Raw genomic sequence first — 13,865 nt, forward strand, 5'->3', positions numbered from 1 at the left:
TAAGATAACATTGACCAAAGAATTTTTTTCTTTACTACACAAAATATAACCTAGTGAAATTTGCCTGTGCCACCTATTCCGAAAATTTTATCCATAATTTATTGTTCTGGTTATATCTTCACTAACAAAATGTTTACCCCCAAAGGCAGCAGTCATTTATAGTAATTCTGGTACCAACATCAAAGGAAAAAAATTGGCTTAAAAATGGTGCAAAAGCCATTTTGGGTTTTAGGATAACACATCACAGGAAAGGACATGAATACAAATTTGTAACATAAACACTCCAAAGAGTTTGTCAGTACCCAAAGTATTTTTATTGGTTTTTTGGATATGTTTTTAAGGGCCACATAAAAATAGACACAAGGAACAAATTAAATTGAAGTCCTAGATTTAAATGTTTGGTTTAAAGAATTTTCTACAACAAATGTCATGTTTATGTATGAAAAGTTATATAAACTTAATGCAAATGTCATGAAGTATTTTCTACACTATACTAAATGTGTTCTCCAAGAGGGAAAAAACTAAAATATCTAAAATATATTAGATTAAGATTATAAGATCATAGAGCTTTTGAACATGCATCTGTTTCCAGAATTAACTGTCTACAAAATGTTTATTTCATTATGAACTACAAAGAAATGAGTTGGTGACAACTATCCTTTGCACAATATTATCAACTCACTTTAGTCACAAGCATGTCCTTGGTATGTGTGTAAAAGAAACAGGCTCATTTATCCTTCATCAAATCATCCACAGATTTATTTGGAAGTAAAGATGTAGGTACAGAAATGTGAAATATGTCAAGTGTATTTTTTCTTTCAAACAACATCCCAAGCATGGCCTCAGTAGCCTGAAATTATAAAATACTTAACTGGGCTTTTACTTATCTACACTGACTGCCAGAATGTAAATTAAGGTGCCCAGATTAGCATATCAAATAACAAAATCAGCCAGAAAGCAGGCTGAAAAGCATTAAATGTTTCATATAGGTGAGTTTTTAAATTTTATTCACAATATAATGTGACAGAAATTGTCACAGGAATGATATACTGATTGCAATAAGGTTGCATGCAGCAGCAGCTTTGTATTTTATAGCTATTTTTGTTTATAAAAATTAAACCTCTCCAGTCATGCTTATCACATGGTCTTAGATTTGTAATGTAAGCAAATAAGGAATACCATCTAGTTCAAAGAGAAAATGTCATTTTGAATATGAATTATCTGCATGAAATATGAAGTATACTACTGAACCCTGAAACATGCATGTCTAGATTTGTTTTTTGTCCAAATCCAGCCTGTTTGCAATCACTTCCTACTTACATAATACCAAGAGGTTCCGTTTGTAATTGTGGTTGTGTCAGCTGAGGTTGCAACGGTGGCGGCAACTGAAGTAGTACCATTGGTTCCACCAACTGTCCTGGGTTTGAAGGTGGTGGAGAAGCCACTGTGTTTGTCGTTTCTACAATTTCTCCATTGTAAAAGAAAAACTGACACTGTTGAATGAATGTTTCAACAACAGATTGATGAATCTTAGTAGTAGACAGAAACTCTTGATTTTCAAAATCAGCTCTCATCAAGATTGGCCAAAAACAGATGGATAAGTTGTCTGCTGTCATTAGGTTGATTTTATTTTGCTGACTAACCCTGTTCAGATGTGTTATCATGTATCTGAATACATCATAGTTTACAGGATGAAATTTCTTAACAATTTCTTTCAAAGCATGAAGACGTTCTGTTTTATCTGGGATTTTTGCTGCTTCCAATAGCTCTGGATGAAGAGAATATGGTATTAAAGGAACTGGCAGATCTGCAAAGAAAGCTTTAAGGGCTCCAGCTACAGCATTTACTGTTACTTCCATTGACACTAGATTGATATTATGATCTTGATCAAACTGCTTTTGAATATTGTCTTAGTCAGTTTTGTTCCCACTAACACAGCAGAGTCTTTCAGTACATAACCCTGTATCTTCAATAAATTCCACACATTTCTCAACAAATACTGATATGGGCTTCTCAGCTGTAACCAGATCCTGGAGGGGCATCCCAAAGTAATTAATTTCCCAATTTCTATATGTTGGTGGATTGAAGGTCTTAGTTTTCTTTTTCTGCTTTTTATCTTCTTTCACTTTGTGGGTTTTCTTCTTCATCTTCTTATCATCTAACTCCTGGTCAGAAGTGATTGCAGGATTACCAATACCTAACCTTTCCAAGTTTCAACGGGAGAAAGAAGTGGATCTTCTTCACTTCCACGATGTCTTCCTTTACTTTTTGTTTTAGAAGTGGTGAAAGCCTCATCATCACTTGCATCTGAATGTGTTCTCTTATAGTATGACTTGGCTTTACTAAACAAAGTTTTAGATTTATATTTGTATTTTGAAGGCCTCCGTTCCCCATGATTTTTTGAGGTTCTACCAGAAAATCCATTTTCTTCATCTCCTTGGGTGTTATTTACAAGTGAGTTTTGAACTTTAATGCTATTTTGACTATCATCTGGGACAATATAAATCTCATCAGAATAGCCCTTCTATTTGAAAATTGTATCAATGGGTTCCGCATAGTTATCTGAAGGATCCATATCTTCAGGATGTGCCAAAGGCACCCGGGAAGTCCGCTTTCTTGGATTTTTACCAATACCAGCTTCAATTGTTTTTAAAAGGTTTGGATCCATTTTTTTCACATTTGTCTTAGGTACAACTGGTTTAGTTTTAATAGGTGGAGACACTTTATGGTTGTGTTCATGGTCATGACAGTTTGGGGTACTATGAATAGAATATTCATTTCCTTGCAAATCTAATCTATATCTGGAATGGTCACTAGGTGTGGGAAGCAACTGTACATCATCCCCAGTTGGACTATAAGGAGGTAGTGCTTCTGTGTCATCATCTGAATCAGGGTAGTTGTTATAGAGAAAACAGTCTCTGGGAGATGGTAGAAAAACATCTTCACTTTGATAGGTTGATTCCCTTGTATTATCAGAAAAATAAGAATTTTCTATCATATGTTTTTTCTCTAGAACATCACTAAAAAACAGAATAAAGATCTCAGTTTGCCGATGATACTGAGATAAAGAATACAATGCTGTAAACGTAGCAGTGATCTCAGTTGCAATGTGTTCTCCTTCAGTCATTAATTCTTTGATAGCCTCATTTAAAAAAAAAATCTGCTTGGCTGTCAGTAACTGCCACCAGCTGTACAGGAATGTGTCTTGAACTTCTGATAGAAATGCTCGAAGCATTCCCATTGATGCTTTCTGTTTTGCAGAGTATATTAATATATACCCATGAACTAGTTCATCTTTTCTTACTCCAATCGAAGAGTGGTATGATAATATTGTGGTCTGTATTCGCCTTCTTTTTTCACCAATGATTTTATCAAGCATTAGGGAATTATTCTGTCCAGCTTGAGCAGCACTGCAAGAATGAGAATCAAGGAAGGGTGAAGGAATAAGATCCACACTAAACGGATCTCCACACATGGCACAAATGACAATTCTCAAGTCAGCTTCTGATATGTCCTTATTGGCAGAAACTGGGCTCACCACATCCAAATTGGGTTTAACTGATTCCAGTACTCCTCTTAGAGCTTGCTTTATTTGGGTTTCATTAAAATTATGAGGATATGTACCAGCAGGTACATCTACAAAAGGACATTGTAACTTGTTTGCCATCTTCTGCCCTTGGTGCCTGAGAATTGGTAGATTCTTACTAGTGGAATGTTTCTGATTAGCCAGAATTAATGTAAATGGAAGATTAGCCAAGTATTTATCTTTTCTGATCCGAGAAGCTTCAGTTCTTATTTTCCCAATAAATTCCCCCAATAAAATTCAATGACTCAATGGAATTAAATACACAGAAGCACCGATGTGGTTTAAAGGTGGCAGTCCATAACAGACTCAAAAAGTAAGGCGAACGGCCGAAGATCAAGTTCATAAAATTTCCATCTAAGGCATACTCATCATCAGTGGATTGTGTCCTTATCTCATTTGCTAGTTCTTGGGCAAGGCCAACCTTCCTTAAAATAAAAAGGTTAATTTTATCTATATTAGTACTATCGTGATATAATCTTAAGCAGCTGTGATCCAACTGTAAAAGACTGCTAGCAAGTAACTGCTCTACTTTAATGTCTGTACAATTTTGGTCACTAAGACATGTTTCTTTAGTGGGATGATAAACAAATCCTATATGCTTAAGTAGAAGAGAATCCCTATCAAGTGCAAGTTTCTGTAAAGCTTTATATCTAGGTTCTTCACTCAGAACTGTATGAGTTTCACTCATTTTATCTGAACTAGGTGTTGCATTAAGATCTAAATCATAAAAAAGTTCAGAATGCTCAAAAAGCATTTCTTGAAACTTTTCTTTGGCTTTTTCAACTATTTCTTACTGATGCCTACCATACACCTCTTTGCTATCAGCCTCAGTGATATACTTGAAGGCTTTATCCTCCATAACAAAGCACATAACTTCCTCCCATGGCTGTCCAGGTGAAATGACTTGAATTTTTTCGAAAGTCTTTTTGAATTTTTCCTTAATTTCTACCCTCCTCTTCTCGGATATTGGATGTTGTACATGGTTCTGACAGACTTTTTCAGCTTCTAAAGTGCTCAGGAGGTCAAATGGAATCTGCCTGTCATTAATTTTGTCTATATGGTCAGTTTCATCCCAAGATGTTTTTTCTAGCACCACGAAACATAACTGGAAATCTATTCTCTTTTCCATTAACTTCAAAGCTTCTGACCAATTCAGATGTTCAATCTCTTCTAGACTTGGCAAGAGTTAAAAGCTCTTGGTAAAGTATTTATATACTCTTCTCTCCTTTTTCTTATACGTTCCTGTTTAAGTTGTTGTATATGTTTTAAGAATGTATTTCTGGCCTTTCTTGTTCCCTCTAAGTTGATGTATTCCTCATAATCAGGATGATTTTTTAATTTATTACTAACAGTTTTCCAAGTTGCATGATATCTGTCCCAGTCTGCACGATTTTTCAAACTTATCTGTTGCTGTGACAAGTTGTCTCTGTGTTTTATAAGCATCCAAATAGGGAATAATTTTAGGCTTGCTATGAGTTTTATCCAACATTTGTACCAGTGAAGTGAAACACGTTTCAATGTTGACATTAAATCCTGCTGATGTTTCCACTACAAGAAGCTTCTTTTTGTTTGAAGCAAATGCCTGAACTTCTCTAAGATAATGATCCACGCACTCATCACATTTAGTTGCCGCTATTATTATAGGTATTTTTTATTTTGATAACTGGACGAAAAGGTTATTCACAAATTTAAGTTGATCATCAAATTTCCTATTGCATCCCTGACTTACATCAATGCATAATAAAAATCCATCTACATTGAGCTTCCCTTCAGGCATTTGCTTCTGTTCAAAGTCTTGTTCTAAGCTTAGTTGATCAGTGCAAATGTACATTAGTTTTTCTGCTGACTGCAATTTAGATGCAGCTGCACGTTTTATATATGGTTGCAAATTCATACTCTGATGAGGCAAGAATGTCTGGTCATCAATGAACTCTGTTAAATGACATGAATTTTGCATTCTACTCCATCTTCACCATTTTGTGTTATGTCACCCCAGTAGTACAAAAAGTGATCATTGTTTACTACTCGTCCTCCAAAGTCAATGGTGCTAAGCACAGAAGTATGCTGTGGATAATATTCATCTGCTTTTGAGAGTACAAATCTATTGCACAAACAAGACTTTCCAACTCCACAGCTACCTTTGTCTTTTTCAGTCCCAGAGAGTCCAGCTACACTGATAGTATAGGATGGGGGACGAGGCTCTTTTGTTTTTTGCCATCATAACTCTCTTCTCATGTCTCTACATTCATAAATGTAGATATGAAACCAGATATGCTTCTCATTCTGAAAATAAAATCATCTCAAAATACAGATCCCAAGTTTCAGAACTGTATTTGGTTCTTTGTATTTCCCTCATTTCTGTGCAGAAACATCTTCAAGATCATAGAGATCGTCTTCCTAACAACGTCTGTCTCCTCTGTCTCCCCCTCAACCACAACGGCCCTGGCAGTGGCTGCGCAGCAACATTCCTGGGTAGCGCTCCCGCCGCCACCGCCTCCTCCTCCGCTCTCTGCTCGCCTGTCTTCCGCGGCGCGCTCACCGAGCGGCGCGTCCCTTCAGCCACCTCCCTCCGCCCTCCCCGACACACACGCCCCGAAACCCTGAGCCCCACGGCTCCCGCAGCCTGCTCACCGTCCCTCCCTCCCTCCCTCTCTGCCACCAGCTGCGGCCCCATCCCTCCCCGCTCTCCCAGCGCCAGCCGCAGCGCCAGGCTCAGTAATGGCGGCCACTCGGGCTCCCTGGCGCTGACCTAAGTTAATTTTTAATGTACAATTAAAGTATTATTGACTATAGTCACCCTGTTGAGCTATCAAATACTGTCTTATTCATTCTAATTATATATATACTTATATATAATTATATATATAATATTACATAGATATATATATGTATGTTTTGTACCTGTTAACCATCCTTACTTCCCTCCACCCCCCACTACCCTTCCTAGCCTCTGGTAATCATCCTTCTACTCTCTATCTGCATGAGTTCAATTGCTTTGATATTTAGCACCCACAAATAAGTGAGAACATGCGAAATTTGACTTTCCAAGTCTGACTTATTTCACCTAACATAATGACCTCCAGTTCCACCTATGCTGTTGTAAATGACAAGGTCTCATTCTTTTTATGTCTGCATAGTACCCCATTGCGTATATGTACCACATTTTCTTTATCCATTTGTCTGTTGATGGACACTTAGGTTGCTTTCAAATCTCAGCTATTGTGAACAGTGCTGCAGTGAACACGGAAGTGCAGCTATCTCTTCCATATACTGATTTCCTTTCTTTTGGGTATATACCAAGCAGTGAGATTGCTGGGTTATATGGTAGCTCTATTTTGAGTATTTTGAGGAACCTCCAAACTGTTCTCCATAGTGACTGTAATAATTTACATTCTCATCAACAGTGTATAAGGATTCCCTTTTTTCCACATCCTCATCAGCATTTGTTATTGCCCGTCTTTTGGATAAAAGCCATTTTAACTGGAGTGAGATGATATCTCATTGTAGTTTTTATTTTCATTTCTCTGTTGATCAATGATGTTCATCTCCTTTTCATGTGCTTGCTTCCATTTATATGTCTTCTTTTAAGGAATGTCTGTTCAGATCTTTTGCCTATTTTTAAATCAGATTATTATTTTTTCCCTACAGGGTTGTTTGAGCTCCTTATATATTCTGGTTATAAATTCCTTGTCAGATGGGTAGTTTGCAAATATTCCTCCCCTTCCGTGGGTTGTCTCTTCACTTTATTGACATTTCCTTTGCTGTGCAGAAGCTTTTAAACTTGATGTGATCCCATCTGTTCATTTTTGCTTTAGTTGTCTGTGCTCGTAGGATATTACTCAAGAAATTTTTGCCCAGGCCAATATCCTGGAGAATTTCTTCAATGTTTTCTTGAAATAATTTCATAGTTTGAGGTCTTAGATTTAAGTCTTTCATCCATTTTGATTTGATTTTTTGTATATGGTTAGAGATATGAATCAAGTTTCATTCTTCTGCATTTGAATATCCAGTTTTCCCAGCACCATGTATTGAAGAGACTGTCCTTTCCCCATTTTATGCTCTTGGGACCTTTGTCAAAAATGAGTTCACTTGAGATGTGTGGATTTGTGTCTGAGTTATCTGTTCTGTTCCATTGATTCATGCTTCTGTTTTTATTCCAGTACCATGCTGTTTTGGTTACTGTAGCTGTGTAGTATAATTTGAAGTCAGGTGATGTGATTCCTCCAGTTTAGCTCTTTTTGCTTTGGCTATTCTGGATGTTTTGTGGTTCTATGTAAATTTTAAGATTGCTCTATTTCTGTGAAGAATGTCTGGTATTTTTATAGGGATGGCATTGAATTTGTAGATTGCTTTGAGTAGTATAGACATTTTAACAATATTGATTCTTCCAATCCATCAACGTGAAATACTTTTTGTGTCCTCTTCAATTTCTTTCATCAGTGTCTTATAGTTTCGTTGTAGAAATCTTTCACTTCTTTTTGATTCCTAGGTATTTAATTTTTTTTGCTGTTATTGTAAATGGAGTTACTTTTTTTATTTCTTTTCTAGAATGTTCACTTTTGGAATATAGAAATGCTACTGATTTTTGCATGTTAATTTCTGTGGTATCAGTTCTAATGTCTTTTTTTTTTTTCCAACTCTGCAACTTTTCTGAATTTGTTTATCAGTTCTGTACTTTCTTTGGAGTCTTTGCAGATGATATCAGCTCATGTCATCTGCAAACTAGGATAATTTGACTTCTTCCTTTCCAATTTGGATGCCCTTTATGTCATTCTCTTGTCTGATTGCTCTAGCTAGGACTTCCATTACTATGTTGGATAACAGTGGTGAAAGTGGGCATCACCGTTGTGTTCCAGATCTTAAAGGAAAGGCTTTCAGTTTTTCCTAATTCAGTGTGATACTAGCTGTGGGTCTGTCATATATGTCTTTTATTATGTTAAGGTATGTTCCTTCTATGCCTGTTTTTTGAGGATTTTTATCATGAAAGGTTGTTGAATTTTGTCAATTGCAGCACCAATTAAAATGATCACATGGTTTTTGTCTTTCATTCTATTGATATGATGTAAGACATTGAATTATTTGCATATGTTAAAATGTTCTTATATCCCTGGGATAAATCCCATTTAGTCATGATGAATATTCTTTCTAATGTATTGTTTAATTCAGTTTGCTAGTATTTTGCTAAGGCTTTTTGCATCAATATTCAACAGAGAGAGTGTCCTGTAGTTTTCTTTTTTTGATGTGTCTTTGTCTGGTTTTGGCCTCATAGAAGGAATTTGGAAGTTTTTCCTCCTCCTCTACTTTTTAGAATAGTTTGAGTAGGATTGGTATTGGTTCTTTAAATGTTTGGTAGAATTCTGCTGTGAAGCCATCAGGTTCCCAGACTTTTCTTTACTGAGAGACTTTTTATTACAGCTTTGATCTCATTGCTTGTTAATGGTCTGTTCAGGTTTTGGATTTCTTTATGGTTTAACCTTGGTAGGTTGTATATGTTTAGGAATTTACAAATTTCCTGTAGATTTTCCAATTTGTTGGCATACAGTTGCTCATACTAGCTACTAATCCTTTGAATTTCTGTGGTATCAGTTCTAATGTCTCTATTTTTTTCAACTCTGATTTTATTTATTTGGTTCTGGTCTCTTTTTTTCTTAGTCTCGCTAAAGATTTGTCAATTTTATTTATTGTTTCAAACTAAATTTTCATTTCATTGATCTCTTGTACTGTTTTCTTAATTTCAAATTTATTTATTTCTGTGCTGATCTTTATTTTTTTTTCTACTACTAATTTTGGGTTTGGTTTGCTCTTGTCTTTCTAATTTTTTAAGATGCATTCTTGGCTTATTTATTTGAAGTTTTCTTTCTTTCTTGATGTAGGCTTTTACAGCTATAAATTTCCCTGTTTTTGCTACATTCCATAGGTTTTGGCATGTTGTGTTTCCTTATCATTTGTTTCAAGAAAATTTTCAATTTCCTTCTGATTTCTTCATTGACTCACTGATCATTCTGGGCCATATTGTTTAATTTCCATGTGTTTATATAGTTTTCAAAATTCCTGTTGTTATTGATTCCTAGTTTTATTCAACTGTGGTCAGAGAAGATGCTTGATAGTATTTCAATTTTTCTGAATGTTTTAAGACTTGTTTTGTAACCTAACATATGATCTATTCTTGAGAATGATCCATGTGTTGAGGAGAAGAATGTGTATTCTGTGGCCATTGAATGAAATCTTCTGTAAATATATATTAAGTCCATTTGTTCTAAAGTGCAGATTAAGTCTGATGTTTCTTTGTTGATTTTCTGTCTGGAAGATCTGTCCAATACTGAAAGTGAGGTGTTGAAGCTTTTATTGTATTGAAGTCTGTCTCTCTCTTTAGCTCTAATATTATTTGCTTTATATGCCTGGGTGCTCCAGTGTTGGGTACATATATATTTACAACTGTTACATTCTGTTTCTGAATTGACTCATTTATTATTATATAATAACCTTCTGTGTCTCTTATTACAGTTTTTGTCTTGAAGCCTATTTTGTCTGACATAAGTGTAGCTACTCCTTTCTTTTTTTTGCTTCCATTGTCACGCAATATCTTTTTCATCCTTTTATTTTCAGTCTACATGTGTCTTTACAGATGAGGTGTGTTTCTTATAGGCAACAGTCATGGGTCTTGCTATTATGTTTATTCAACCACTCTATGTCTTTCTTCATTGGAAATTTTAGTCTATTTACATTCAATATTATTATTAATAAGTAAGGACTTGCTTTTGCCATTTTGTTATGTGTTTTCTGGTTGTCTGGTGGTTGTTTTGTTTTTTTCTTCCTTCCTGTCTTCCTTTTAGTGGGGTTGATTTTTGTTGGTGTTATGATTTAATTTCTTGCTTTTTATTTTTTGTGTGCCCATTATGTGTTTTTCAATTTGAGGTTACCATGAAGCTTGAAAAACGATCTTATAACCCATTATTTGAAACTGATGACAACACTAATTGCATAAACAAACAAATAAGCAAACAAGCAAAAATAAAATGAATAAAAACTCTACACTTCAACTTTATCCACTCACTTTTTAACATTTTATGGTTTCTCTTTATGTCTTATTGTACTCTCTACATCTTGAAAAGTTGCTGTAATTACTATTTTTGATAATTCAAAATTAATGTTTTCATCATTTAGTCTTTCTATTTAAGAGTATTTTACACAACACAGAGTATTATTATATTCTCTGTTTTTATGTGCTATTACCACTGAGTTTTGTACCTCTAGATGATTTCTTATTGCTCATTAATGTCATTTTCTGATTGAAGAAATCCCTTTAGCATTTCTTGTAGGACCGGTCTGGTGTTAATAAAATCCCTCAGCTTTTTTTGGTCTGGAAAGGTCTTTATTTCTCCTTCATGTTTGAAGGATTTTTTTTTTTTTTTTTTGCCAGAACTATTCTAGGGTAAAAGTGTTTTTCCTTTAGCAGTTTAAATATGTCATGCCATTCTCTCCTGGCCTATAAAATTTCGACTGAAAAGTCTGCTGCCAGAAGTGTTGAAGCTCAGTTGTACATTATTTGTTTCTTTTCTCTTGCTACTTTTAAGATCCATTCTTTATCCTTGATCTTTGAAGAGTTTGATTATTAAATGTCTTCAAGTAGTCTTCTTTGGGTTAAATCTGCTTGGTGTTCTACAACCTTCTCATACTTGAATATTGATATATTTCTCTAGGTTTGGGAAGTTCTCTATCATTATCCCCTTGAATAAACTTTCTACCCCATCTCTATCTCCTCTTTAAGGTGAATAATTCTTAGATTTGCCCTTTTGAGGCCATTTTCTAGATCTTGTAAGCAAATGCTTCATTTTTTTTTTTTTGTCTTCTCTGTGTATTTTCTTTTTTCTTTTGTCTTTTCTGTGTATTTTCAAATAGCCTGTCTTCAAGCTCATTAATTCTTTCTTCTGCTTGATCAATTCTGCTAGTAAGGGACTCTGATGCATTCCTCAGTATGTCAGTTACATTTTTCAACTCCAGAATTTCTGCTCAATTTTTAAAAATAACTTTAATCTCTTTGCTAAATTTATCTGATAGAATTCTGAATTCATCCTCTGTGTTATTTTGAATTTCTTTGAGTTTCCTCAGCACAGCTATTTTGAATTTTCTGTCTGAAAGGTTGCGTATCTCTCTTTATTCAGGATTAATCCTTGGGGCTTTGTTTGGTTCATTTCATAGGTCATTTTTTTTCCTGCATGGTCTCGATGCTTGTAGATGTTAGTTGGTGCCAGGGCATTTAAGAGTTAGGCATTTATTGTAGTCTTCACTGTCTAGGCTTGTTTGTTTATACCCACCCTTCTAGGGAAGGCTTTCCAGGTATTCAAAGAGACATGGGCCCCAAACCCAATAACGTTATGGTTCTTGTAGGCTCAGAGAGGTACCACCTGTCTTGGACAAGATCTAGAATAATTATCTGGATTACCAGGCAGAAAGTCTTGTTCTTTTCCCTTACCTTTTCCCAAACAAAGTCTCTCTGTCTTTGCTAAGCCTCCTGGAACTGGGGGTGGGGGGACACAAGAACCCTGTGGTCACCAACACTAGGACTGTGCTACTTTAGACCTGAACAGCCAAGCACAGCATTGGGTCTCACCCAAGGTCCACTGTAACCACTACCTGGCTACCACCTAAGTTCACTCAAGGCCCTAGGGATCTATGATCAGCAGGTGGCAAAGCTGGCCATTACTTTTTCTCCTTCAGAGCAGCAAGTTCCTCCAAGCCCTGGGTGGGTCCGGAGATGCTGTCTGGGATCCAGGAATTGAAGTCAAAAACCTTAGAAATTTATCTAGTGTTCTATTCTACTGTGGCTAAGCTGACACCCAAACAACAAGACAAAGTTTTTCTGACTCTTCTCTCCCTTTTCCATAGGCAGAGGAGACTCTTTCTGTGGCCACCACCACCACCGATCCATGTGGGATTTTGCCAGGCCACCACCATTGTTCACTTAAAGCCCAAGGTCTCTTCAGTCAGCTTGTGGTGAATGCTGCCAGACCTGGGACTCACCCTTCAGGGCCATTGGCTCCCGTTTGGCCCAAGGCAGGTCCAGAAATGTTGATCAACAGCCTTGGCCTGGACTCAGGGACCCCAAGAGCCTACTTGGTGCTCTACCCCATTGTGGCTGGGCTGGTACCTAAGGTGCAAGACTGAGTTCCCTTTGTTTTCACCCCTACTTTTCTCAAACAAAAGGAGTCTTTCACCATAGTCACCACAGCTGTGGATGTGCTGGGTCATCCCTGAAGCCAGCAAGTCTTAGATCCCTAGGCCTGTGGTGTATTACCTGGGTATCACTGCTGGTTACTTAGGGCTGATGGTGGAGGGGCTCTATAGTCAGCAAATGATGAATCCTGCCGGGTCTCTGCTGTGCCAGGGCAGCACTGAGTTCAAATTAAGGTCCTCCAGTCACTGTACTCTCCCTCTCCCAACACATAGATTTCTTCATAATGTGCAACACTCCCTTAGCCACCCTGGCTGGTGTCTCAGTAGGTCACATGCCCCTCCAGTCCACTGGCCCTGAGCCCCACTCAGCACTAGGACTTGCCTAGAAATTGCAGTCCTTGTGGCTTAGACTGCCCCTCAAGTTTACTTAGGGCCCCAGAGCACTCAGCCCACAGTGGTGAGGTTTGCTGGAACTCAAGCTCTGATCACTGGGATGGGTGATTCCTCTCTGCCTAGGACTGGTCCTGATGCTCCCTCCATGGGCAGATGTCAGTTGAGTACAACCTTGTTCTGCTTTCCACTGTGATAAGGCACCAGCGAGTTCAATGCAAAACTTCACAATCACTGTGATCTCCCTCCCTTAAGTGCATAGATTTCCCAGCAGGAGAGAACGAGGGAGGGAGAGCATCGGTATGTGGAGGCCATCTTTCCTGCCCTTTTCAAAGTCTCTTTCTGTGATATGAAGTTAAAATCATGTATTGAGATTGCGCACCTGATCTTTCATTCTTGTGATAGTGCTTTTCGTGTGTAGTTAGTTGTTAAAATTTGGTGTTACCGTGGAGGAACAAATGGTGTAGGCCTCTAGTCCATCATCCTGCTCTGCCCCTCCCTTTCTAATTTCTTTGCACGCCATTATCTCTTGTATATCAGTCCATCCTAAGAATTGAGATCACTTAAGAATATCCTTTTCCTTAATAAACTACATATTTTAAAATTCCTTTAATAAATTAAGTCTGTTAGTGGAAACTCAGGTTTTATTTGAAAATGCATTTACTTTGCCCTCTTTCTGTCTTTTTTTTTTTATTATACTTTAAGTTCTAGGGTA

At 36.9% G+C, this 13,865-nt stretch overlaps 1 protein-coding gene across 1 annotated transcript; it reads right to left on the reverse strand.

Moving 5' to 3' along the window:
• Nucleotides 1–1,316: 1,316 nt before the first annotated feature.
• On the reverse strand, nt 1,317–12,835 carry LOC129490725 (rho GTPase-activating protein 5-like). Its single transcript, XM_055294534.2, is given in 12 exon segments — nt 1,317–2,198; nt 2,201–3,157; nt 3,159–3,199; nt 3,202–3,814; nt 3,816–4,771; nt 4,774–4,958; nt 4,960–5,524; nt 5,527–5,787; nt 6,104–6,335; nt 12,291–12,348; nt 12,608–12,673; nt 12,735–12,835. Coding segments are annotated over 12 exon segments (4,917 nt in total).
• Nucleotides 12,836–13,865: the final 1,030 nt, after the last annotated feature.

This window comes from Symphalangus syndactylus, chromosome 9 (genome assembly GCF_028878055.3).
Source record: "Symphalangus syndactylus isolate Jambi chromosome 9, NHGRI_mSymSyn1-v2.1_pri, whole genome shotgun sequence".
NCBI classification, from domain to species: domain Eukaryota; kingdom Metazoa; phylum Chordata; class Mammalia; order Primates; family Hylobatidae; genus Symphalangus; species Symphalangus syndactylus.